Source organism: Ranitomeya imitator, chromosome 7 (assembly GCF_032444005.1).
Source record: "Ranitomeya imitator isolate aRanImi1 chromosome 7, aRanImi1.pri, whole genome shotgun sequence".
NCBI lineage: Eukaryota > Metazoa > Chordata > Amphibia > Anura > Dendrobatidae > Ranitomeya > Ranitomeya imitator.
This window is the reverse complement of record NC_091288.1, coordinates 209270100-209297127: the sequence shown is the minus strand read 5'-3', so window position 1 is coordinate 209297127 and position 27028 is coordinate 209270100. Positions and strand designations below refer to the sequence as shown.

Below are 27028 nucleotides of genomic sequence, written 5' to 3'. Positions count from 1 at the left end.
TTGCAGTGCTTGTTCACACTTGTCTTTCTTTCTATACACAGGCCACGCACACACGATGGATTCCTGCTCTCCTGTCTCCATGTCTGTTCAGAAGCAGCAGCATGAGGGACATTACACTGGGGGAGAGTTAAACACTTACTAGAAAGCAGCAGCACAAAGGACAGTATACATCAATAACGAGCATTGTAGCTGTAAATCCATCCCTTGGGTGAGATTAACACTTACTAGAAAGAAGCAGCATGGAAGACATACCGCAGAAGTGAGCAATGTAGCTGTGAATTGTCACTGTGATAATATAATTACTTACCAGGAGACAGCATCACAAAGGTTACTATAAAGCAGTACAGAGCAGTGTAGCTGTGAATCCAGCACTGGGATGAGATAAACACTTCCCAGAAAGATGCAGCTCAAAGGACAGTATACAGTAGTAACAATCAGAGTAGCTGTGAATCCAGCATTTGGGTGAGATAAACACTTAGTAGAGAGCAGCAACATGGAAGACATACAGCAGTAGTCAACAATGTAGCTGTGAATCCCTCACTGGGGTAATATGGTCACTTACAAGAAAGCAGCAGCACAAGGGATATTATACAGGAGTACCTGACTGTGTAGCTGTGAATCCAGCACTGGGGTGAGATAAACACTTGCTACACTTACTAGAAAGCAACAGCTTTCAACTAGAAGGTGTTGTATAATAATACAGCAGTACTGAGCAGTGTACCTGCAAATCCAGCACTTGGGTAATATAAACGCTTCCCAGGAAACAGCAGCATATAAGACATTATACAATAGCACCGAGCAGTGTAGTTGTGAATACAGCACTGGGGGAGAGAAACACTTAGCAGAAAGCAGCAGCATGAAATACATTATGCAACAGTACTGGGCAGTGTTGATGTGAATCCATCTCTAGGCAAAAGAAAATACTAAAAAGTACATATGTTTGTGTGTGTGTGTCCTTCTCTTTCTTTTCTCAGCTCCTCCTCCCCTTACTCTGCCCCTTCTTCTTCCTCTCACTTCCATAGACTTCAATAGGAAGCTGTAACCTGATCACTCAGTGAGATGACAATCCATGTTGTCTTGACCACAACACATTTTAGCAGTTTTCACAGTTAATAATGAGTTCAAGAAGCAAAGGGAGGGAACAGGGGGAGGCGTGGCTCATACTGTAAGCTGAGAAAGAAGCATACTTCTCTGATGAGACATATGACAAGGTTTCTTACATTCGTTTGCACTTTTCATTCATGCAAAGTTTGTTTAAATGACGGTGAACAAATCGGAACACTCAAAACTGATACATTGTGGCAGGTTTACTAATTCTGGCCACTGTTTACACAGTGTAAACTTAGACTTGAGAGTCTAAATCAGACAAGAGAGCACACAGCAGTGTACAAATACAGTAGTGACAAATATTTTCAACAAATTCTTGATACAAACATAAAACCATCTGTAAAAATGCTGAAGGTGAAAAGAGGATGAGGATGGCTTCTACAAATGGAGAATAATCCTAAACACACGTCAAAATGCACAATAGATGACCTCAAAAGGCGCAAGATGAAGGTTTTACAATGGCCCTCACAGTCCCCTGATCTGATCATCATTGAAAATCTGTTGCTAGACCTCAAAATAGCAGGGGATGGAAGACGACTCAGGAATCTCACAGAACTGGAGGAATTCTCCAAGGAAGAATTGAGGAAAATTCCTCAAACAAGAATTGAAAGACTCTTGTCTGGCTACAAAAAGTGTTTACAAACTGTGACACTTACGAAAGAGGGTGCTACTAGGTACTAATCGTGCAGGGTACCCAAACTTTTGCATCTGCTCATTTTCCTTTTTGTAATTTAGAAAATATAAAAAAAGTTTATATATATATATATATATATACATATATACTATGTATATATGTATATATATATATATATATATATGACATGTGACATAGAGTGACATGTCAAGCATCCCCGATCTTTCCTAGAAATCAAAATGACCCTCGTCATCCAAAAAGACATTTCGATTAGGGAAAAGGGGGTGAGAGACAAGTGAAATGCTTGTTGTTGTGCAAAAAAAAAAAAACGTTTTGGTGCCGAACCCCTGTAGCATTTATAAAAGGTGGCAAGTATGCAATAAATTTTGCCCAATGTCTCTGTCCTGTCTATAGTCTTATTTACGGGTGTTTTTGGCAACATGATAAAATACTTCCATTAGCTTGGAAGTGATGTTATCCTCCTAGGGATGGCGGTATGTTTATAGTGCAAACCATATGTCTGCCATGACGTCATTCTGCCCAGTGCACCATACAAGTATATCATAGAAGTGTGGAGCTATGAATTAATCCAGAATTGATCCAGAAGGGAACTGAAGGTAACTGGATACAGTCACGGTAATCAATGTTTCTGTTTGTTTTCACTCTCACCCCTATAATCCTTCACTTTCTGCTAACCCCCTAATCCCTACACCTAGTAAGGAACTGGTTATCTCTCCCTCCATCCTCCCCATCCTTCTCACCTCCTCCTCAGATCTGTTCATCAACATATAATCCTCTGTCTCCAAACACAGACAGCCCCCCCCCATGCCCTCTCTTGTTTCCCACCTGCTATCACTTCTCTGCTTCTCACTGCCAGCGATATTTCTCCAAATCCTGGTCCTCCTCACCACATCACCACAGTAATTTCTACTTCCTATCCACGCTCTATCACAAATTTCCTTAACCTCTCTAACCTTATACCCATTCGCCCATACCCCACTTCCCCAATCCCACTAACAGGAGCTCTAAGGCTACTTCATTTCTTCTCTGCTGACATCCCACTCTGATCATGGGCAACTTCAACATACCCATTGACACATCCCACTCAGCTGTCACTAAACTTCTATCTCTCACTTTCTTCTTCGGCCTCACTCAATGGTCTTCTGCAGCTTTTCACAATGATGGCCACACACTGGACCTCATCTTCACCCATCTCTGCTCCCTATCTAACCTCTCTAACTCACCTCTTCCTCTTTCTGACCACAACTACTCACATTCTCTTCCCTCTCCTCTCCTTTTCCACAGTCCCCACTCCACAAACTCGCACACCCTCGTAGAAATCTTAAACACCTCTATCAACACTCAATTTCAGAATCCCTCCTCCCTCTTACAGACATAAGTTCCCTACACAATGTGGATGCCGCTGCCGCTTTATTTAACACCACAATAGCTGCAGCTCTGGAATTGGTCACCCCTCTCACACATACCAAAGCTCACAAAATCAACAGACAGCCCTGCACACCAGCCTGACCAGAGAACTGAGACAGGCTACCAGGGTTGCTGAGCGGAGATGGAAAAGATCCCACTCCAATGAGCACTTCATCGCATTCAAACAGTCCCTCACTACTTTCACATCAACACTCCCTGCAACATAACAAACCTACTTCTCATCTCTCATATCCTCCCCTTCTCACAACCCTAAGCAGTTATTCAACATTTTCAATTCTCTCCTCTGCCCCCCAGCACCTCCTCCCTCCCCACTCATCTCAGCTGAAGACTACACCTCATTTTTCAAGCAGAAGATTGATAACATCAGAGAAAGCTTTGGCCTACAACCCCCAGAGCCCTTCCTCCTAACTGCCCAGCCCTCCTCCGAAACCAACTTCTCCACCATTACAAAAGATCGACTTTCCACCCTACTCTTAAGATCACATCTCGCCACCTGAGCACTTGACCCGATCTCATCCCACTTCATCCCAAACCTCACCACAGTCTTCATCCCAACCCTAACCCATCTCTTCAACCTATCACTAATAACTGGTGTTTTCCTGTCATGCTTCAAACATGCCTCAATCACACCTATCCTCAAAAAGCCCTCTCTTCACCCATCCTCTGTATCTAGCTATCACCCTATATCACCTCAAAACTACTGGAATAATACGTCCACTTTGAACTGTCCTCCCATCTCTCTTCCTGCTACTTCTTTGACCACTTACAGTCTGGCTTCCAGTCACACCACTCCACTGAAACTGCCCTAACTAAAGTGATCAATGACCTACTAACCACCAAAGCCAAGCAACACTACACTATCCTCCTCCTCCTGGACCTGTCCTCTGCCTTTGACACAGTGGACCACTCCATATTTCTACAGACCCTCTCATCTCTTGGCATCACTAACTTGGTCCTATCCTGTCATACCTAACAGACCGGACATTCAGCGTCTCCCACTCACACACCACCTCCTCACCTCGCCCCCTATCTGTCGGAGACCCACAAGGTTCAGTCCTAGGGCCCCTGCTCTTCTCCATTTACACCTTTGGCCTGGGACAGCTCATAGAATCTCACGGTTTTCAGTATCACCTCTATGCTGATAACACACAGATCTACATCTCTGGACCAGATATCACCTCCCTACTAACCAGAATCCCACAATGTCTGTCCACTATTTCATCCTTCTCCGCTAGATTTCTAAAACTTAACATGGACAAAACAGAATTCATCATCTTTCCCCTATCTAACTTGACCCCCCAATGGACCTTTCTATTAAAGTCAATGGCTGCCCACTCTCCCCAGTCCCACAGGCTCGCTTGCTTGGGGTAATGCTTGAATCTGATCTCTCCTTCAAAACACATATCCAAGCCCTTTCCACTTCTTGCCCACTTCAACTCAAACATATTTCCGTACATTTGTCAAACTAGAATCTGCAAAACCCTAGTGCATACCCTCATCTCCCGCCTTGACTACTGTAACCTCCTGCTCTGTGGCCTCCCCTCTAACACCTAGCATCACCCCTACCCTGGAACTCTCTACCCCAACACATCAGACTCTCACCTACCTTCGAAACCTTCAAAAAGAACCTGAAGACCCACCTCTTCCGACAAGCCTACAGCCTGCAGTAACCACCGATCCACCAAACCGCTGCACGACCAGCTCTATCCTCACCTACTGTATCCTCACCCATCCCTTGCAGATTGTGAGCCCTCGCGGGCAGGGTCCTCTCTCCTCCTGTGCTGGTCATTAGTTGTATTGTTTAAGATTATTGTACTTGTTTTTATTATGTATACCCCTTCTCACATGTAAAGCGCCATGGAATAAATGGCGCTATAATAATAAATAATAATAGTTTAGGAGTTGCTGAGAATAGTTTATGGCCTGCTCGATTGACAGCTCATTCATGCACATTGATAAACGAGATGCTGTCGATCACTAACTGACTCCTCCCCTGTGACTCTTTATAGTAAGTTACAATGAATCTTGTAACAATAACACTATATCATTACACTTCGCTCCTCCTGCTCTAGATCCGACCTCCTGAATTTTTGCATGGACTTTTTTGCACTATTGCATAAGTACGAACCCCTTGGGCAAAAATCTTTCTTCTTTCTGCACTTCTTCATGGTCACAGCTCGGCTGCAGGGTTCTCCACCACTTCTCTCCTCTTTCGTCCATTATCATAGCTATTTATATCATAGCAAACAATTACTGAAGGAGCAGCCGGATGTCCCAAGTGACCCCGTGTGAAGATACCGCCCCCGGCCAGCCCCGGTATGTAATGCTCCATCAACAACTTTTAGGGATTAAGGAACTGTGCTCCAGCCACTCGGGAGAACAAGGCCTGAAAAATCTGCTCCTGGTGCTCAGGTGAGTCTGCAATGCATGCTGGCGGTTATGCAACTGGTATTTTTTATGGGTTTGCAAAATTTTTGTAAAAACTACTGTCATATTTTTAATGTATCGTCCTAATCCTGGAGGCAAACGCTCCCTGGTGCATATTTTATTTTCTTTCCTTTATGGCCTCTCAGTCGTCCTCTCTAGGTGTCATTGCGTTGTCCAGCATTGCGAAGGGCAAACCTAATCTCTTATGTCTCCTAACCAACGGTCTCTAGGTGTCTTTGGTGGATCTTGTGATTGCCACTCCTAGGCCTGGCCCTGCTCCACTTAGCCCAACATTTGTTTGGCCCCACTAGCAACTCAAGAGTTTCCAGTGACAAAAGGGTCCACTCTCAGCTGCCTAAGTACCACTCGCAGTTCCCTCCGGGGCTCTGATGCTGACGTCTGTGACAAATGTAAACAGGTCAAGGCTCAACCTGAGTTGGCACAATTCTTCAGGTTACATATCAATTTTGAGCTTGGAAGTTATAACATAAACAGTCTGTAGCTTGACAGATACACTTCTCCTAGAGGCACTGGGCTTGGTGGTTACACTCCAGAAGAAAAAGTCTCTAGATTGGTGGATATATTTCTTTCAGAGCTTGATGACTACACAACAAGATCAACATCTCTCTTGGAGGTTACAGTTTTTTCAGAGGCAATGGTCTTTTTGGTTAAACAATAAGAGGAAAAGTCTTTCTTGATAGTGACACTTCTCGTAAGTTGCACTGGGCTTGATGGCTACACAATAAGTGGACCACTCTCTTCACGGTTAAACTTTGGATCAGATGCGCTGGGCTTGGAAGTTACATAATAAGAAGAACAGTCTCTACTGATGGTTAAACTTCTATTTGAGGCACTGGGCTTGGTGGTTACCTTCTAAAAGTAAAAGTCTCTACATTAGTGGTTGCACTTCATCCACGAGTACCAGGTTTGATGGTAACACAATAAGAGAAACAGCCTTTCTTGGAGGTTACACTTCTTTCAGAGATGCTGGGCTTGAAGGTTACAAAATAAAAAGAAAAGCCTCTCTTGACAATTACATTTATATCAGATGCACTAGGTTTGGCTTTTACACAAAAAGAGGACCAGACTCTCTTGGTTTTAACTTTTCTAACAGATACACTTGGCTTGGTGATTAAACAATAAGAGGAACAGTATCTCTTCATGGTTACACTTCTATTTGAGGCACTGGGCTTGGTGGTTGCACACTAAGGGGACTGATCTCTCTTGGTAGTTACACTTCTATCAGATACACCTGGCTTGGTGATTACACAATAAGAGGAACAGTCTCTCTTGATGGTCACACTTCCATTTGAGGCACTCGGCTTGGTGGTTATACAATGATTGGGATGGTCTCTCTTTATGGTTTAACTTCAGATTAAATATCCTGGGCTTGGCTGTTCCACCTTTAGAGGTACAGTCTCTTTAAGGCACCAGGCTAATGGTTAAACAATAAGAGGAATGGTCACTAGCTTGCTGGTTAAATTTCTCTTAGAGTCACTGGGATTTGTGGTTATACAATAAGAGGAGCAACCTCTCTTGGAGGTTACATTTCTTTTAGATGCTCAGGACTTGGCGGTTAAACAATACAAGGATCGGCCTCTCTTGGAGGTTACACTTCTATCAGATCCACAAGGCTCGGTCATTACACAATAGGAGGAACCGTCTCTCTTGACGGTTATACTTCTATTTGAGGCACTGGGCTTGGTTGTTACACAATAAGTGGACCAGTTTCTCTTGATGGTTAAACTGCCCATCAGATACGCTTGAGCTTGGCAGTTACTCAATAACACACAAGACTCTCTAAGACAATAGGTTAGTGGTTATACAATACGAGGAACAGTCGCTAACTTGCTTGTTACATTTCACTTAGAGGCACTGAGCTTGGTGGTTAAATGTTTTTGCATTTGACCCACGATACGGTCCACGGCAATTCCTTCAGGAACAGTGGGTAACGCATGCCCACATATATGGAGCACAAGCTTAGCGTAAAGTCATATTCTTCCACTGCAAGTCATGGTTTCTCTCCTTTTCTGTCTCAGAGCACAGCTACACAAGTCACTGTCCAGACCGCAGCCTTACCCGCAGTCTCTGGCCCCAGGCACCACTAGGTGTTCCAAGCCACAGGCCTTCTCCAGGTCTATGTGCATCACTTCGCCACCCCCTCTACTGAGGTGTCAGGTCACAGTCTCTCTCAGGACGGGAACGTTGGCATGGTCATCTATCAGCCCTCATATACAGTAGGCGGAATCTACCAACAACGACAGGATCTGCTGATGGTCTAATGTTTATGGGGGACTTCCTAACTCTCCCCCAACAGATGATGTCAGGGGAGTGAAGGCTATTGTGTGTAATTTCTGCTGCTGATCTTTTTGTTTTTTTCCTGGAAATAAGCCACCACCAGAAGAGTTTGGCTGCAGCTCTCCCATAGAAAACACAGTAGCGTCCAACAGACCGAACGTTCTTGTATATGGTGGACCAGCGGTATAGCTGTCGGACGAAAGATCGTTTGCCCAGTAGCTATCTTTTGTGAATGGTGCACTTAACTCACTTTGGGACCACTCCAACATCTTCAGTCATGGCTACATACGGACACCAAGAAAAGAGGGTGTATAAATGCTGCAACTGTTCAAGAGGATGCACCCGCCACGTGTGAGAGTGACCATCAAGCCTTGGACCTCATCCAGAGACTGTAACCATGTGCTCCTTATAGTCAGAAAAACGTGTCTGCAACAGCGCCACCCCTATCCATGGCTGTGTCTGGTATTGCGGCCTGTCTGAAAAAAAAAATAGTCGGACTACAATACCAAACACAATCTGGGATCCATGGTGGCGCCGTTTATAGAAGGAGGTAGGGATTTCTTCTCATTATCCCTATAAATATGGAGAAATCTCTCCCGATCACAACGATTGTGCAATTTGTTCTGTTTTATAGGACAGATATAGATATTATGTGGAGTTGCATGCTGTGACAAGTGTATGTGGGGGTGTATGGAAGTGCGTAAGCCGTGTCCCTGGCACCAGGTTCATCCTTTATTAGTGTCAGTGCTCTCTTCTGGGCCCCCGGGGGCCGACAGGGAATGGGATGATGATCGGAGAAAGCTGCAAATTCACAAGTGAGAGCCAAATCTAACACTTTTCACGTAACCTCTCAAGGAGGATTCTGCAATGTGTCTGTGGGAATCTTCGGCAGCCGAATCCTGAGTTCCTGGAGAAGCCTTGGACCTGGAGCAGAAGGCAAGTGATCCAGGGGGAAAAAGAAATCTCCGAAATACCCTGCAGGCGAGCGAGGTAAGACCGCAGGGTGGAGATGTCATCGTGGCCAGTTCTTGCTGTAAAACAGGCTGCACATTTTTTTTTTTTCAAATTTTTTTTTTTCCCAAACCGCCATCAAGGGTGGAGTCCTAAAAATCTGACAATGTCTTTTGTTAGGAACTAAGCAAACTGCAAACACCACATGGATCAGTCCATGAAAACTACTCGGGTTTCCAAACCGTAAGTTATAATTATCATTATTACGATCCCTTCTGACCCCACAAAAATCTTCGATTTCAGAACTTTTGCTTTATAGGTTGTGGAATGTTTTTACATTGATGCTTTTTGTTGTTGCTTTGTTTTGGGTTTTTTTTTTGCTTCTTTTTACGTTTCTTAAAGCCACAGTTCTTGGAAATGTTCCAGCATGCCTAAAAAAAAAAAGAAGCCAAACCCACATTCCTTAAAAAAAAAAAAAACCCCCACAGAGAATGGATTTTAACCCTGTAGGTCAATCCGGACTTTTTAGGGTATGTGCACACGTCCGGATTTTTAGCGTTTTTTATTGCGGAATTTCGCTATAAAAACGCTATAAATCCGGTAAAAAAAACGCTAACATTATGCATCCTATCTTTTAGAATGCATTCCGCATTTTTTGTGCATATGTTAGCGGTTTTTTTCCGTAAAAAAAACGCAAACCGCAAAAAGAACGGACATGCTCATTCTTTTTACGGATTTTTTGCGGATTCCATATCAAAAAGGACATTCATGAAAAAAAAAAAAAAAATCCGCAAAAAATCCGCGCAAAAAACGCGCAAATTCCGCGAGAAATCCACGCGAAAAAAGACGCGGATTTCTGGCAGAATTCTCAGGATTTTGTCAGGAAAAAAACCTGACGTGTGCAAAAGTCACATTTAATGTTTATGTACAAAAGAAGCGGAAATGGAAAAAATGCTAGAAATCAGGTTGGAAAATTTAAACCGGTTTAAAAAAAAAAAGAAGAAAATTTTTTATTCCTCATGAAGAGTCAGGGGACGATAATCCATCCACAAAACTTACAATAAATTACATGATGTCACACATCATAAATTGGCGCACGGCGATAATAATTTATTTTTGGCCAGATCCACTTCGAAAGTTTTTTTTTTTTTAACCCTGTCCTACATGTTGCACGGTTTTCCTAAATTTGTTGTATTTTTCTAATGTCACCCAAGGAAAATGTGACCCGGGGCCAACGCTCATCGTCTCTGGCCGGTGGTCAGTTTACTCTGGCACTTCTTGGTATTTTAAGGGTTAAACCTTACACCACCAGCACTCAGAGGTCTGCTTTACATGAAGGTTTTCAGCACATATGAATTCGATCTATTTGAAGGACAAGTACAAGAAGTTGTCTCCGGCTTCTTCTGAGAACCGTTTTATCTCGGAGTAGGAAGAGCGGTGAGTGGCGGAAGCGGTTTCCATCGTTGCAGACTATAGATTGGCAACTGTGAGGACATGATCCTACAGACACAGCCAGTAACCTGCAGGGATCTCCAACCCGTGACTCTCAATCTATTGGTAAACTACAATGACCCAGCTAAAAAGTTTCTAAAACTTTCTAAAAAAAGTTGGGATGTTTGTTGGTTAAAGACTTCAAGAGTAATTTACGTCCCGGCAAAATGCAATATATGCCGACGTATTTTTTTTTTTACCAACACCAATTTTATTGTGGACACTCCTTCTCTACGCCCCTCATTCCCACCACCCTCCGTGTCCTTTTCCCATCCCATAAATATATACTTAGACACTAGGATGCTCGATAATTAGATGGAGGCAGTGCACAAGACATCTTCTGGAAATGCTAGTTTTTGGAAACCTTTGGTGCTTAGAAACCTTACAGGAGCATCCCAGACGTTACAGTAAGTTTGGTGAAACTCAAAGTTTTAGGGAAGATCTGACTAAGGTACTAGGATCCAAGGCCAGCTGCAACATCTGCCCTCAATTTTGTTTGTCCGTTTTTGCCTAAACTAATGGCCAAGTCATTTATACATTTTTAACTACACATTGCTGGCCGCCATTTTTGGCCACTGACTGCAGACTGCCATAAGGTTGTCAATGTACCGTATGTATTTTATGAGCAATTTTCAATGCAGTAGCTCATGTATATGATAACTACCTGTAGGGGGTCTGTATAATGGACTCAATGGCTGCCATATTTATAATACCGCATGCTTTGGAGTATGAAACTGTACTTGCGGAGTCTCAAAGGAGCGTCTAAGGATGCAGAATACGACTATTTGACTATGGAGCCTTCACAAACCTTATTGTGTCCTAGGACGGAAAATAGATAAAGTGAAGGGTTTAGACAATCGGGCCCCAAGTTGTCCTATAATTACCTTGGTCTGATAGTCGTCGCTGTTAGACCACAAATCAGTCCAACTTAGAAGTTTCTCGGATAAAGTTTCCACCAATAAAAGAAGAAATACACACAAGTGATTTCCAAAAATCTCCAGGGTTTGCCTGAGTGTTGGTTTATTTTATACCCTTCATCAAACGTTTAGCATCTGATTTTTACGAATATGCTTGTTCCTCTAATTGAACAATTGAACAACTGTTGAACAACTCCTGGTTTTGGCTTACAAATACTGATGTAAAATACTGACCAAATGCTGCTAGTGTGACGGCAGCCTAATAGTTGAACTACTGTTATGACAAGCAAGAAACATCAGCTGTGCAATCAAATCCGACTTCTGCTCTTGGAAACATTCATTAGTTTGTCCTCCTGAGGTTTTCATGAGTCCATGGTTGCTCTTGAACTCCCATCTCATCTGGATGACTCTCACTACATCTGTAGGTTATTGCAGCCGGGGGATGGTTTCCAGATGTCTGCAGACAGTTACGAGAGCGGCCGAGGAACTGTAGCATTGTAAACATGTTTGGAGACATTTGTTGGTGACAACGCGTCCATGCTTACACCATATTAAAGCCTGGTCTTACATGGAGCAACTCCACCAAGGTCATCTGCTCTGGTCCAATGTACAGCCTATACCAATGGACTCCAAACTGTCCGTCTCCGGATGATGTGAACCTACATGCTCGATGTCCTCTTTCTATGATCATCGAGTCCGTTTCCGACCACAAACCGTTGCCTTGTCCCTGGCACGGCACAGTTTCTGGTAGCCCATGGGTCATTATGGCTGGAATTTCGGAAGCAGGAAATGCTACATGGTAGGAAGGAAAACCATTGAGTAGATCACAGCTTCAGTATAGAGGGTTAGGTGTAGTGGCCATGTATAGACGGGAAAAGGAGAAAAGACCACATCGCCCCAAAATGTAGATGGTACTTGAGTTTCACCAGTTTACAGACCTGTATAATTCAGCAAAAACAGTTAAAGGGAACCTTTCATGTTGAACATGGTTTCTGCAAACACCATATCTGATAAGACAGGTATAATTTATGTGTTACTCATTTAAATCCCTGTTCATTCCAGATCTAGGGGTCCAGTGGGTGGTCTTAATCAGTGATGAACACTATTTCCTGTATATGTGTACATACAAAGAACTCGGTCAATCAGTGAGCAGCACCGCCCACTGGACTCCTAAGCCCAGAATGAGCACATGCTGTTCACAGATAGGACCGCATGCTGAACATGACCGGTTGGGTTAGGGTTTGTCACTATTGCCAGATGCTGGAGAGACTTCTGGCATCATGTACTCCATGCTCTGGCTGATGATACCCCCTCCAATTAATGGGGATCTAAAATCTCTGCAGAAAGTGACCTTATTGATGACCTTCTGACATATCACCTCTTGATGAGTCCTCCCAATCAGTCAATATGACAGTGATGACATCCTTCTTGGACCTTAAACATTTTTTGTGGCTTACCTGTGGTAGACTTGGCTACTGCTCCAAGCTCTTACGGTGATCCATTGTTATGGCTGTCATGGTGTACATGGACATGACTGTTAGAAAAATTGAAATGGGTCATGGAAAGAAGTTTTGTCTCCATGAGGGAGTTTGTTGTCCACTTTAGAAACCCATTTTCATGTACCAGATTAGTGTTTTATGAGTTGACATAGGGAAGGGGCATTATGTTTGGGATCCTCATCTCTTGGCTTGAGTGGAGAATAGTTATGAAGATTCTCTCTCACTCTGGAGGACTTGTCCTGTCCTGGGTTACACAGACAAGCCATTGATATGAATGGACTCTGTGCAATACTTAGTTTCACCAGAGATGGCACTGCAGGGAGACTGAACACTTACTGCCAAGTGACCTCACAGATCACAGCTGATCACTGGGGGTTCCAGCCGGGGACTAATTTTCCTGATCAGCTTATTGTCAAGAGACCTTCCAGGATTGTTGAGAACCCACTGTAGATATCTATATCGATGACAGGATCCCTTTAAAACTTGACTTGTAGATACATTTTTGAAGAATAACACCGATTGTCTTGTAATTAATTTCAATGCAGATGGTGGTTATGAAATCTTGGCGCCACTTGTCGTGTCCCGGGGGCATATTTAGGGTGGATCATACAATAAATAAACCACATTCTGATGTCGTCTTAGTTCTTGTTTATAATGAATTGTCCGTGTTGTTATTCCTCATTGCTGCGGGAAAACAATGCAAAAGCACATGTCTTGGTCTGGAGGACTCGCCGAGGCCATGACCAGATTTTAAGTGGTCAACAGTAGAAATCAGTGAATCTCCTGAAATTTGTTTCAAACAAATTCAATAAATTTGGCCGACAGATTCTGTTTGGTGAAACTAAATTTTTAAAACAAAAAACTCCAAAAAGATATTTCTTGTGCTTTAAGGTCTCTCCGAAGGCTAATAAACAGAGGGCCAGGGAGGGGTTAAATAAACATTATACCGGCTTGATCCTAATCGGTCCTACCACAGCTCCTCACCTGTCCTAGGATTTCCCTTTTCTTACCCCTCACCGGTCCTGCCGCCTCCACAGCTCCTCACCTATGATGGACTTACCCCTCACCGGTCCTGCCACCTCCACAGTTCCTCACCTATCATAGGCTTACCCCTCACCGGTCCTGCCGCCTCCACAGCTCCTCACCTATCCTAGGCATACCCCTCACCGGTCCTGCCGCCTCCACAGCTCCTCACGTATCCTGGGCTTACCCCTCACCGGTCCTGCCGCCTCCACAGCTCCTCACCTATGATGGGCTTACCCCTCACCGATCCTGCTGCCTCCACTGCTCCTCACCTATCCTAGGCATACCCCTCACCGGTCCTGCCGCCTCCACAGCTCCTCACCTATCCTGGGCTTACCCCTCACCGGTCCTGCCGCCTCCACAGCTCCTCACCTATCCTGGGCTTACCCCTCACCGGTCCTGCCACCTCCACAGTTCCTCACCTATCATAGGCTTACCCCTCACCGGTCCTGCCGCCTCCACAGCTCCTCACCTATGATGGGCTTACCCCTCACCGATCCTGCTGCCTCCACTGCTCCTCACCTATCCTAGGCATACCCCTCACCGGTCCTGCCGCCTCCACAGCTCCTCACCTATCCTGGGCTTACCCCTCACCGGTCCTGCCGCCTCCACAGCTCCTCACCTATCCTGGGCTTACCCCTCACCGGTCCTGCCACCTCCACAGTTCCTCACCTATCATAGGCTTACCCCTCACCGGTCCTGCCGCCTCCACAGCTCCTCACCTATCCTAGGCATACCCCTCACCGGTCCTGCCGCCTCCACAGCTCCTCACCTATCCTGGGCTTACCCCTCACCGGTCCTGCTGCCTCCACAGCTCCTCACCTATGATGGGCTTACCCCTCACTGATCCTGCTGCCTCCACTGCTCCTCACCTATCCTAGGCATACCCCTCACCAGTCCTGCTGCCTCCACAGCTCCTCACCTATCCTGGGCTTACCCCTCACCGGTCCTGCTGCTTCCACTGCTCCTAACTTGTCCTTGTCCAATGCAGGACAATGGAGCTGATTTGCAGTACGTGACACAACTCAAGGATTAGGGTGGCGCTTTTTCTTGGGAAAAAAATACCTTTTTTTGTGGCTCCTTTTAAAGGTTTTGTCCAATAAACAACGTTTACATTCCCTATCTACAGAATCGATAATGAATACATGATCACTGGTGGTCAAAATCGCTGGGAACTTCTCCAATCACAAAAACAGAGGACCCAAAATCCCTTGTGTAAATGGAGCTGTAGTGAGTATGTGTGATCACTGTTCCGGTCATTGTCCACAGCGGTCGTAGTTGCTCATTAATACTTTATTCCTACAGGGAAGTTCCCAAGTATGGTGGGGGATCCAGCAGCCGGTCCCTCAGTGAACATATGTATTCATGGAATACCCGTATTAAGTATTAGCATCTTGTCCACTTTGTCACCGAGCACCAAGGACACCAATGTCCACCATTATCCACCTTGGCACCGAGCACCAAGGACACCAATGTCCACCATTGTCCACCTTGGCACCGAGCACCAAGGACACCAATGTCCACCATTATGCACCTTGGCACCGAGCACCAAAGACACCAATGTCCACCATTGTCCACCTTGGCACCGAGCACCAAGGACACCAATGTCCACCATTATCCACCTTGGCACCGAGCACCAAGGACACCAATGTCCACCATTGTCCACCTTGGCACCGAGCACCAAGGACACCAATGTCCACCATTATGCACCTTGGCACCGAGCACCAAAGACACCAATGTCCACCATTGTCCACCTTGGCACCGAGCACCAAGGACACCAATGTCCACCATTGTCCACCTTGGCACCGAGCACCAAGGACACCAATGTCCACCAGCCTTCGCCCGAGCTAGATCCATGGGGCACTGGGAGGTGCAATCACTTTACCATTGCACTGGGTCATGAGTGGAATTTGAAGGCTCTGGCCAAATATGAAGAATCTCGCTGCACAGCAAAATAAATCTAAAGAAAAATGTGAAGTCATTGACCTCGGGTTCAGAAAACAAATCTTGGTGTCTGTAATGAACTATCTGTAAAGGAGGACACTTCATCATCTCAGCAATTCGTAAAATGTCTTCACCCTTTTCCATCATTACTATTAAAAAAAACCATTATTTTTACATTCTTGTGTCATTTTATCGGTTGTCCACTTAGTGCAGTATTTTTATTTTCTTAAAAGTTCCCAGTTCATAAAAGGATTATAAGGTGTTTGATTTCCAGGATCCACAGTGACAGCGATCAACCATAATTTGTTAGGAAAACTGGCAGCGAATGGTGAGCTCCACTGCAGTGCCCCCGCAGGGAAGATGATGAATTACACAGCATGAAAATGTCAGGTCCTCCAATACCAGGCACATTCTGTCTAGGTACCCTTTCCTCTAGGTAGTTAATGAAGGTCCTAAATGGTATACGCTTACTCAAAATGCATTCTCAATTTCTTAAAAGGTAATTATAGGGTTATTCTGAAGATCACTATGTGGTGTTATAATAATGTACATATGTAGTAATTAATTTGTGCCAATATGACTTGTGAAATATTCCCTGTTTTATTCATATCTCCAAAATATGCCCCTGGTTGCCACTGTATCCGTCCTGTAATTCCCAAGGTCATACTCGCGCATGAGCAGCAAGTGCAGTTTCTGCCATCCCGATCTTCTGCCATCTATGCCAACAGAGCTGCTTGTGTGTTTTTACATCATTGTTCTGCTTGTCAGTTTTCAGCAGAGATCAGCAGTCCTGCACTCTGCTCTTCCTTCACAACAGAGATTATAATAATTAGGCACAGCAGAACAGAGACTTATAGGCCTTAGCTGCGTTTGATGTCTGCTTCTGACATATCACTGACTTGATACTGCAAATGTCGCTCTGCTGATGCATATGTAAAGTCTGCCATATGAATCAATTGACTGGCATCGTTTGCTTTAAGCATCAACATTGCGACGTCTTCGCCAGAGAATTGATAGGGTGGCATTTTCTGTCATAGCATATTCTGCCATATGTATCAACAGAGCAGCATTTTCTAAGCTGTGCCTCAACAGAGCAGCATCTTCTGCAATATGTATCAAAGAGAGTTATCTTCTATCATATGCATCAACAGACTGCCATCTTTTACCATATGCATCAACAAAACAGCATCTTCTGCCATATGCATCAACAAAGCAGCACTTTCTAAAATGTGCATTAAAATGTTCATCAACAGAATGCCATCTTCTGTCATATGCATCAACAGACTATCATCTTTTGCCGTATGCATCAACAGAGTGGCATCTTCTGCCATATGCATCAACAGAACAGCATTTTCTAAAATGTGCATTAACAGAGCAGCATCTTCTACAATATGCCTCAACAGAGCAGCATTTTCTAAAATGTGTATCACCAGAGCACCATCTTCTACTATATGCATCAACAGAACGTCATCTTCTGTCATATGCATCTTCTGCCATATGCATGAATAGAACAGCATTTTCTAAAATGTGCATTAACAGAGCGGCATCTTCTGCCATATGTATAAAAAAAGCAGCATTTTCAAAAATGAATATCAACAGAGCGCCATCTTTTGTCATATGCATCAACAGATTGCCATCTTTTACCATATGCATCTAGAGAGCAGGTTTTGTAATTTCACATCACTGACCTATCATGAGCAGGCACCAAATTCAGCCCCTCTCTGCTTGTGTCAGCATTGCTATGCTTATTTATTACAAGCTCCGTTGTGCAAGCGGAGGAGAGCAGATTGCAGGACTGTTGATCTCTGCTGTAAACTAACTAAAAGATCGATGATAGAAATATACATGCAGATATGCTGATGTAAATGACTAAATATTAAACCGAGAACACAGAAGTCTGTACAGGATAGCACGAATAACAGAATAGAATGTTTTCTAAGCATAGTATAAGTTAACGAAGAGCCAAATATCTGTGTTGGATGCAGCTGAGCACAGTACAGCAGAGCTGTGCTGGAAGCCAGTGCTGTTTTATACATTCGTCAGTCTGCCTTTTTCCACTCACGGTTTGTTAGAGCTGGAAATATCCAGGAGTACATAGGAGAGGGAGAGGGGTCTGCATCACTGTGGAGAAGCAGGGTGTTGTTGTGAAATGTTTTAGCAGAAATAGGGCCATCCATTCAGCTGTGAAGCCTGAAGCACAGGGTGACAGATGGTGTTGAAAAAAGATTAAAAAAAGTACAAGAAATAATCTTTCTGTTGAACTTGGTCTGTATCTTAACAATAAGAATACATGTATTGTGAAAGATAATGTGATTGTGGGAATAACACCTTTAAATAGAGGAGTAGGCAGCTTCTTATTAAGTATTAGTTCGGCTATGAACATTATTTAATTATTAGGCTCAAATTTCTTAATATGGGTCAGAAGTCTTATTTTCCTATACCAACTTGTACCACTAGAGGGAGCTAACAACAGAGCTCTATAAATGTGTATGCATTGTGCTCCCTCTAGTGGTGGCTTTTGATTGTCAGAATCTTATGCTGTACATGGGGTGAGGGCTTTTATGGAGCGAACCTATGCTACACTATTAATAATCATTGTGCTTGTGAATAAACCTGGCACAAGCCCAGTATCTGTAACCTCTCATCAGAGGGCCCTTGCAAAAAATCTTAGTTTGCTGTGCGTCTCTTATTGTTTTCACCCATTGCTCCTTTAAGAAACTTTGGTATTCTTCTAGTTTTATCCTGCCTACTTCCTGGTAAGTCACATCAAAACATCTTCTGTCTATAGACAAGTATTATAAATTCCGCAAATGGAAGAATGGAACAGCGGGAACAAGGAACGACCTGTTCATCAGCCTCTTGTTCCTTCTATTCACATACAGACGCTTATTCTTTTTCTAAAAAAAAAAGTTTCTTAACTTTTAGAAAACTCAAACTTTTTCTCATTGAACGGGAGGAACGCACCTGCCATAGCAAAAAGGAAGATGATTATCTCCCAAACTGCGAGGGCGCTAATGCCTTAAAGGGACCTGAGACGAGCGGATGAAGAGTCGACTGTTTTCAAAGGTCTCAATCAAAAGCAGATGGGATGGAAGGGAAATCGTCCTCTGGCGAAATGGTTTGGACGGTGTTTGAACTCACACAGACGGCTCTTGTTAGTGAGCGCACCGCCGCCCCGGGACAAATCGTGTCCGAATAGAAAAAGAGGAATACTAATATGAAAAGGCATTGTGAGACGAGGAGGACGGGATGCGAAATATTTATCTCTTGGACACCAGGGCATTTATTGGGTGACGTCTTCACGTCTATGGAGGTCTCTGGAGAACAAAAATATCACTCCTTACGTAGCGCCGCTGTGCTCCGCAACCTCAACACGGATGGACCTACTGTAAACTGGAAGGGACCTGAAAAAAATGACTATATACCCTTTTTCCGAATTAACCCCTTCACCCCGAAACCTGTTTTCACCTTCCTGACCAGGCCAATTTTTTTCAATTCTGACCACTGTCAATTTATGAGGTCATAACTCTGGAATCCTTCAACGGATCCCGGTGATTCTGAGAATGTTTTCTCGTGACGTATTGTACTTCATGATAGTGGTAAAATTTCTTTGATACGAATTGTGTTTATTTGTGAAAAAAAACTGAAACTTGGCGAAAATTTTGAAAATTTTGCAATTTTCAAACTTTTCATTTTTATGCCCTTAATTCGGAGAGTCATATCACACAAAATAGTTACGGTAATAAATAACATTTCCCACATGTCTACTTTACATCAGCACAATTTTGGAAACATAACATGTTAGAAAGTTATAAGGGTTAAAAGTTGACCAGCGATTTATCATTTTTACAACAAAATTTGCGAAACCATTTATTTTAGGGGCCACATCACATTTGACGTCAGTTTGAGGGGTCTATATTACAGAAAATACCAAAAAAATGACACCATTCTAACAACTGCACCCCTCAAGGTGCCCAAAACCACATTCAAGAAGTTTATTAACACTTCCGGTGCTTCACAGGAATTTTTGGAAAGTAGAAGGAAAAAATAAACTTTTACTTTTCTTTCACATAAAATTTCCTTTAGATCTAATTTTTTTTACTTTTGCAAGGGTGACAGGAGAAAATGAGCCATACAATTTTGTTGTGCAATTTCTCCTGAGCATGGCAATACCTTATATGTGGGGGAAATCTACTGTTTGGGCGCACGGCAGGGCTCGGAAGCGAAGCAGCACCATTTGACTTTTTTAAATGTAAAATTTGCTGGAATAATTAGTGGATGCCATGTCGTGTTTGGAGAGCCCCTGATGTGCCTAAACAGTGGAAACCCCCCACAAGTGACCCCATTTTGGAAACTAGACGTCTTTGGGAATTTATCTAGATAAGTATTGAACACCTTGAACCCCCAGTTGCTTCACAGAAGTTCATAGCGTAGAGCCGTGGAAATAAAAAAATCACATTTTTCCATCCAAAAACTTTTCTAGCTCCAAATTTTGTATTTTCACAAGGGTTACATGAGAAAATGGACCTCAAAATTTGTTGTGCAATTTCTCCTGAGTTCACCGATGCCCCATATGTGGGGGTAAACTACTTTTGAGGCACAGTGCAAAGCTCAGAAGGGAAGTAGCGCCATATTACAGTGCAGATTTTTCTGGACTGGTTTGAGGGTGGCATGTTACATTGGTAGAGCCCTTGAGGTGCCAGAACAGCAGAACCCCCCATAAGTGACCCCATTTTACAAACTAAACCTCTCAATGTATTCATCTAGGGGTGCAGTGATTATATTGACACCACAGGTGTGTCACAGACTTTTATACCATTGAGTAGTGACGATAACATAATTTACATTTTTACCACCAAGATTGTGTATTTGCCCCAAGTTTTACATTTTCACACTGAGAAATGGGTAAAAATGGCACCAAAATTTGTTCCACGATTTCTGCTGAGCATGGCAATACCCCATATGTGGCTGTACAGTACTGCTTAGCCATACGGAGAGGCTCGGGAGGAACAGAGCGCTATTTGCCTCTTGGAACGCAGATTTTCCTAGAATAGTTTGCGGATTCCATATACAGAGCCCCTAATTGCTAGAAGAACAGAATCCCCCCCCTCAAGTGACCCCATTTTGGAAATTATAACCCTTTCGGAATTTTTCTACGATTTTGACACCATGGGTGTTTTTATCCCTTACAGTTACCTACTTTTTTTGTGGTTGCCTGGTCTACTCCATGTGTTTTTCGATTATGTAAGACCTGAAACAGATTTTCAGTGGAGTTCCCCTTTAAGTATTGAGTGGTCTCCAAAGTGTTAAGTCTTCTGCATAGTTCTCGCTTTATGCTAAGAATTTCTAGCCTGAAATCTCAATCATTTTTTTTTAACCTTGAAATAAACAAAATGTGCTGAAAAAAAAACTTTATATTCGACATCTGGATCGCGTATTCCTTAAATAGAAATGTGAATCGTGCTTCTGGGATTCAACCTTTTAAATGTGTCCTTGTAAAAAGAAAAAATGTCACGTCTGCCTGAGAAAATTTTGCGAATTTAAAAAAAAAAAATGTAATTGACTTTTTCCACCACTGGGGGCGATGTGTAGACAGTTATGTATGGCTTCTTACGGCCTGCTGAGCCCCCTGGTGGTGGCGACAGGTAATTAATATTTTTTTGCAATTCCGCAGTTTGACTTCTACATTATTTCTCATGATGTTTCAGCACGAGACCTGTGATGTATTTCCCGGTGGTCGTCATCTTAACATCTCTTGTGTCGGTTGACACTTCTGCACCAAGAACTTTTCTATGGCAGGAAGTTGGAAACCCTTCATGTGTTCGCTGCTGTGGAGCCTCAGATGAGCCTGCGGAGCCCCCCAAGAAGAGTCGAGTTAAGGAATATGTTGTCCACCCAATGCCAAGAGTCCAGCCTCGTATAGAGATGTCTATTCTTAAAGGTGAGTTATGGAGAGTGTGAGGTCAAAGGGATATGGTAATATAAGTAATATTATGCCCCCCCCCCCCCCCCCCTTACGGTGACCACATAGTAGGACATAGCAGGTATACACAGGAACTAGAATGAAATGGGTTTTCCCGAAAACATAATTTATCTCCTACCCCCAAGGTCACCTGTGTGAAAGGAACAAAAGTGCGACCACCACTCCCATTCACACAAAGGACTTTGAGACATCCGTTCTCCTGAACAGAAGGGGGTCCAAGCTGTTGAACCACCCGAGCAGTTTTACATTTATAGATCATATACAGGTCCTTCTCAAAAAATTAGCATATAGTGTTAAATTTCATTATTTACCATAATGTAATGATTACAATTAAACTTTCATATATTATAGATTCATTATCCACCAACTGAAATTTGTCAGGTCTTTTATTGTTTTAATACTGATGATTTTGGCATACAACTCCTGATAACCCAAAAAACCTGTCTCAATGAATTAGCATATTTCACCCATCCAATCAAATAAAAGTGTTTTTTAATAACAAACAAAAAAACCAACAAATAATAATGTTCAGTTATGCACTCAATACTTGCTCGGGAATCCTTTGGCAGAAATGACTGCTTCAATGCGGCGTGGCATGGAGGCAATCAGCCTGTGACACTGCTGAGATGTTATGGAGGCCCAGGATGCTTCAATAGCGGCCTTAAGCTCATCCAGAGTGTTGGGTCTTGCGTCTCTCAACTTTCTCTTCACAATATCCCACAGATTCTCTATGGGGTTCAGGTCAGGAGAGTTGGCAGGCCAATTGAGCACAGTAATACCATGGTCAGTAAACCATTTACCAGTGGTTTTGGCACTGTGAGCAGGTGCCAGGTCGTGCTGAAAAATTAAATCTTCATCTCCATAAAGCATTTCAGCCGATGGAAGCATGAAGTGCTCCAAAATCTCCTGATAGCTAGCTGCATTGACCCTGCCATTGATGAAACACAGTGGACCAACACCAGCAGCTGACATGGCACCCCACACCATCACTGACTGTGGGTACTTGACACTGGACTTCAGGCATTTTGGCATTTCCTTCTCCCCAGTCTTCCTCCAGACTCTGGCACCTTGATTTCCGAATGACATGCAAAATTTGCTTTCATCAGAAAAAAGTACTTGGGACCACTTAGCAACAGTCCAGTGCTGCTTCTCTGTAGCCAAGGTCAGGCACCTCTGCCGCTGTTTATGGTTCAAAAGTGGCTTTACCTGGGGAATGCGGCACCTGTAGCCCATTTCCTGCACACGCCTGTGCACGGTGGCTCTGGATGTTTCCACACCAGACTCAGTCCACTGCTTCCTCAGGTTCCCCAAGGTCTGGAATCGGTCCTTCTCCACAATCTTCCTCAGGGTCCGGTCTCCTCTTCTCGTTGTACAGCGTTTTCTGCCACATTGTTTCCTTCCAACAGACTTACCATTGAGGTGCCTTGATACAGCACTCTGGGAACAGCCTATTTGTTGAGAAATTTCTTTCTGGGTCTTACCCTCTTGCTTGAGGGTGTCAATGATGGCCTTCTTGACATCTGTCAGGTCGCTAGTCTTACCCATGATGGGGGTTTTGAGTAATGAACCAGGCAGGGAGTTTATAAAAGCCTCAGGTATCTTTTGCATGTGTTTAGAGTTAATTAGTTGATTCAGAAGATTAGGGTAATAGGTCGTTTAGAGAACCTTTTCTTGATATGCTAATTTATTGAGACAGGTTTTTTGGGTTATCAGGAGTTGTATGCCAAAATCATCAGTATTAAAACAATAAAAGACCTGACAAATTTCAGTTGGTGGATAATGAATCTATAATATATGAAAGTTTAATTGTAATCATTACATTATGGTAAATAATGAAATTTAACACTATATGCTAATTTTTTGAGAAGGACCTGTATGTTGTTTATGGGACAACTTCTAAAACCCAGTGACATCTCAAATTACACTTGTTCAATTGTTCACTTTTATTCTCCTTCTGGTCCAGACCATTATGACGACTTCTTCCAGCCATGACTCATTTCTGTAGAATTTGACACAGAGTCATCTCTGACTTCTTGATCTTTCCGATATCCTCACCACCTTCTCCACAAAGTTTTGTTCCATAATGGTGAACACAGTAAAAGTGTCCTCCTTTGTGACCCCGTACAGAAGTCTTCCCCATTGTCCCCCCAATGGAAGAAGTCCACCTATGTTCTGCTAAACAGTAGCAGATCACCTTTGTGCCTACTTAGAGTAGTCCCCCATTAATGGTGCCCCCTTTACACTAATCCAAAAAAGCACTGATAATCATCTAACCCCGTCCTCGTGTTAAGCTGTTGGGTCTTTTACTTATCTCAGCCGTTCATGGCTGGTCCAAGGAGACATGATGAAGTGACTTTATTGCACCTTTTGTGTGGGGCCGATAATGTCCTCATCATGTGAAAGGCCTCTCGTAAATCAAAGTCCAAAAGTGAGAGTAAGTGGTGTGGTGGGGATCCAATGGCTCCATGCTCTGCCATAATTGTTATCTGGATCTCCGGCCAAAAATTTTGGGCAAGTATCTGAGATATCTTTTGCCAAGAGGATTATTGTCTAAAACGTTCTTCGGACTCGGTCCGTCATTCCAAATTACCAATTGCCATGTTGTTATCAACCAGGATGAAATCCTCAAAAGTTAATTTGAACTCATTTTTCAGGTGACAAAGGTGAATTGGGTGGAAAAGGGCCTCCAGGAGTTTCAGGAAAAGAAGGTGAACGAGGATCACAAGGATCACAAGGATTTAAGGGTCAAAAGGGCCATACGGGTCCACCTGGGTATTCCTGCAAGATCCAGTACTCAGCATTTTCTGTGGCTCGTCGTAAGTCCTTACACAGTACGGAATATTACCAAACTGTTGTATTCGACACCGCGTTTGTGAACCTGTACGATCACTTCAACATGTTCTCCGGAACCTTCGTCTGCTACATTCCGGGGATCTACTTCTTTAACCTCAATGTACATACATGGAACTTAAAGGAGACTTATCTACACATCATGAAGAACAATGAGGAGACCGTCATATTGTACGCCCAACCTAGTGACCGCAGCATCATGCAGAGTCAAAGTCTTATGCTCCAGTTGAAGGAGAAAGATGAGGTCTATGTGCGGATGTTCAAAAGAGAGCGAGAGAACGCAATATATAACGATGAGACTGACGTCTATATTATCTTTAATGGCCACCTGATCAAGGAAATGGATGACTGAGTATTCATAGCACCAAACACCACTGAACCCCATGATGGTTGAGACCTAAAGACCAAAATTTGTACCCAAAGTCTCCAGCTTCAGTATTATTATCTGCGGAATAAATATTCTTATCGAGACGATTGTAAATAATAAATATTATATTATCAGGAATATTCAGATGTGGTAGATTTATCATTTCAATGCAACATAAAATGTATAACACACGCAGGTATGAAAAGTATTACCTAACTTTAAGGTAAGTATTAGGCTCTGGTATTATAGTAGTTATATTCTTGTACATAGGGGCAGTATTATAGTAGTTATATTCTTGTACATAGGGGCAGTATTATAGTAGTTATATTCTTGTACATAGGAGCAGTATTAAAGTAGTTATATTCTTGTACATAGGGGCAGTATTATAGTAGTTATATTCTTGTACATAGGGGCAGTATTATAGTATTTATATTCTTGTACATAGGAGCAGTATTAAAGTAGTTATATTCTTGTACATAGGGGCAGTATTATAGTAGTTATATTCTTGTACATAGGGACAGTATTATAGTAGTTATATTCCTGTACATAGGAGCAGTATTATAGTAGTTATATTCTTGTATATAGAGGCAGTATTATAGTAGTTATATTCTTGTACATAGGGGGCAGTATTATAGTAGTTATAATCCTGTACATAGGAGCAGTATTATAGTAGTTATATTCTTGTATATAGGGGCAGTATTATAGTAGTTATATTCTTGTACATAGGGGGCAGTATTATAGTAGCTATATTCTTGTACATAAGAGCAGTATTATAGTAGTTATATTCTTGTACATAGGGGCAGTATTATAGTAGTTATATTCTTGTACATAGGGGCAGTATTATAGTAGTTATAATCCTGTACATAGGGGCAGTATTATAGTAGTTATATTCTTGTACATAGGGCAGTATTATAGTAGTTATATTCTTGTACATAGGGACAGTATTATAGTAGTTATATTCTTGTACATAGGGGGCAGTATTATAGTAGTTATATTCTTGTACATAGGGACAGTATTATAGTAGTTATATTCTTGTACATAGGGGCAGTATTATAGTAGTTATAATCCTGTACATAGGGGCAGTATTATAGTAGTTATATTCTTGTACATAGGGCAGTATTATAGTAGTTATATTCTTGTATATAGGGGCAGTATTATAGTAGTTCTATTCTTGTACATAGGAGCAGTATTATAGTAGTTATATTCTTGTACATATTGGGCAGTATTATAGTAGTTCTATTCTTGTATATAGGGGGCAGTATTATAGTAGTTATATTCTTGTACATAGGGGCAGTATTATAGTACTTATATTCTTGTATATATGGGTCAGTATTATAGTAGTTATATTCTTGTATATAGGGGCAGTATTATAGTAGTCATATTCTTGTACATAGGGGCAGTATTATCTAATATATAATTGCCTAGAATACTACTTCCTGCAATTTGTGCCAACTTCCTGTCCGGAGCTAATGTCCGGAGCTAATGTCCGGAGCTAATGTCCGGAGATAAGTGACGTCAACAGTGTCCAGTGTCTGATTGGTTGCCGCCTGCTGCGAGCGACCAATCAGAAACGTGCCGTACTGTGACACACTCCGCCCGCCATTTTGGTGTGATTTTTGAATTTTTACCTCACAGCAAGTTTCTACTGCGTGGAGGCGGGCCCAGTGACGTTGCTCTTCAAGCTCCTGCCGAATTTCGTCAAAAAAAATGATAATACCATTTACCAAAACTATATATATTTAGTTGTGAAGTGGTTCAGTGACATTTTCACACCAATTTTGAACTTTTGTTTGGTGTTTTCTCCATATACTGCCTATTATTTTTGTTCTTTCTTACTATTATTTATTAATTGTATTATTCTTACATTTGAATAAATAAAGTATATATGGATTCTATACTCCCGATTCTTTAGAATCGGGCTGCCATCTAGTAGTAATTATATTCTTGTACATAAGGGGAAGTATTATAGTAGTTATATTCTTGTACATAGGGGGCAGTATTATAGTAGTTATATTTTTGTATATAGGGGCAGTATTATAGTAGTTCTATTCTTGTACATAGGGGGCAGTATTATAGTAGTTCTATTCT

General features: G+C 42.6%; 1 protein-coding gene across 6 annotated transcripts; it reads left to right on the top strand.

The window, feature by feature from the left end:
* The first annotated feature begins 5308 nt into the window (after positions 1-5308).
* On the top strand, positions 5309-25078 carry C1QTNF8 (C1q and TNF related 8). 6 transcript variants are annotated; one of them, XM_069734643.1, is made up of 4 exons: positions 8668-8851; positions 9047-9109; positions 21449-21681; positions 24378-25078. In XM_069734643.1, the coding sequence occupies exons 2-4, from the start codon at positions 9072-9074 to the stop codon at positions 24923-24925; spliced, it is 819 nt and encodes a 272-aa protein (XP_069590744.1). In that variant the 5' UTR covers positions 8668-8851; positions 9047-9071; the 3' UTR covers positions 24926-25078. The 6 variants fall into 6 exon arrangements, with proteins under 6 accessions (XP_069590741.1, XP_069590746.1, XP_069590744.1 ...); XM_069734642.1 differs by having other exon boundaries at positions 8668-8905; XM_069734640.1 differs by lacking the exons at positions 8668-8851; positions 9047-9109 and adding an exon at positions 5309-5602.
* The last annotated feature ends 1950 nt before the right edge of the window (positions 25079-27028 follow it).

What these genes read in the sequence shown, in the direction of transcription:
- C1QTNF8 (XM_069734640.1), top strand. Translation starts at nt 5,460, where the DNA reads ATGTCCCAAGTGACCCCGTGTGAAGATACCGCCCCCGGCCAGCCCCGG. An exon ending in AATCTGCTCCTGGTGCTCAG is followed by an intron (nt 5,603 to 21,448) that starts GTGAGTCTGCAA and finishes ATGATGTTTCAG; the next exon opens with CACGAGACCTGTGATGTATT. An exon ending in AGAGATGTCTATTCTTAAAG is followed by an intron (nt 21,682 to 24,377) that starts GTGAGTTATGGA and finishes CTCATTTTTCAG; the next exon opens with GTGACAAAGGTGAATTGGGT.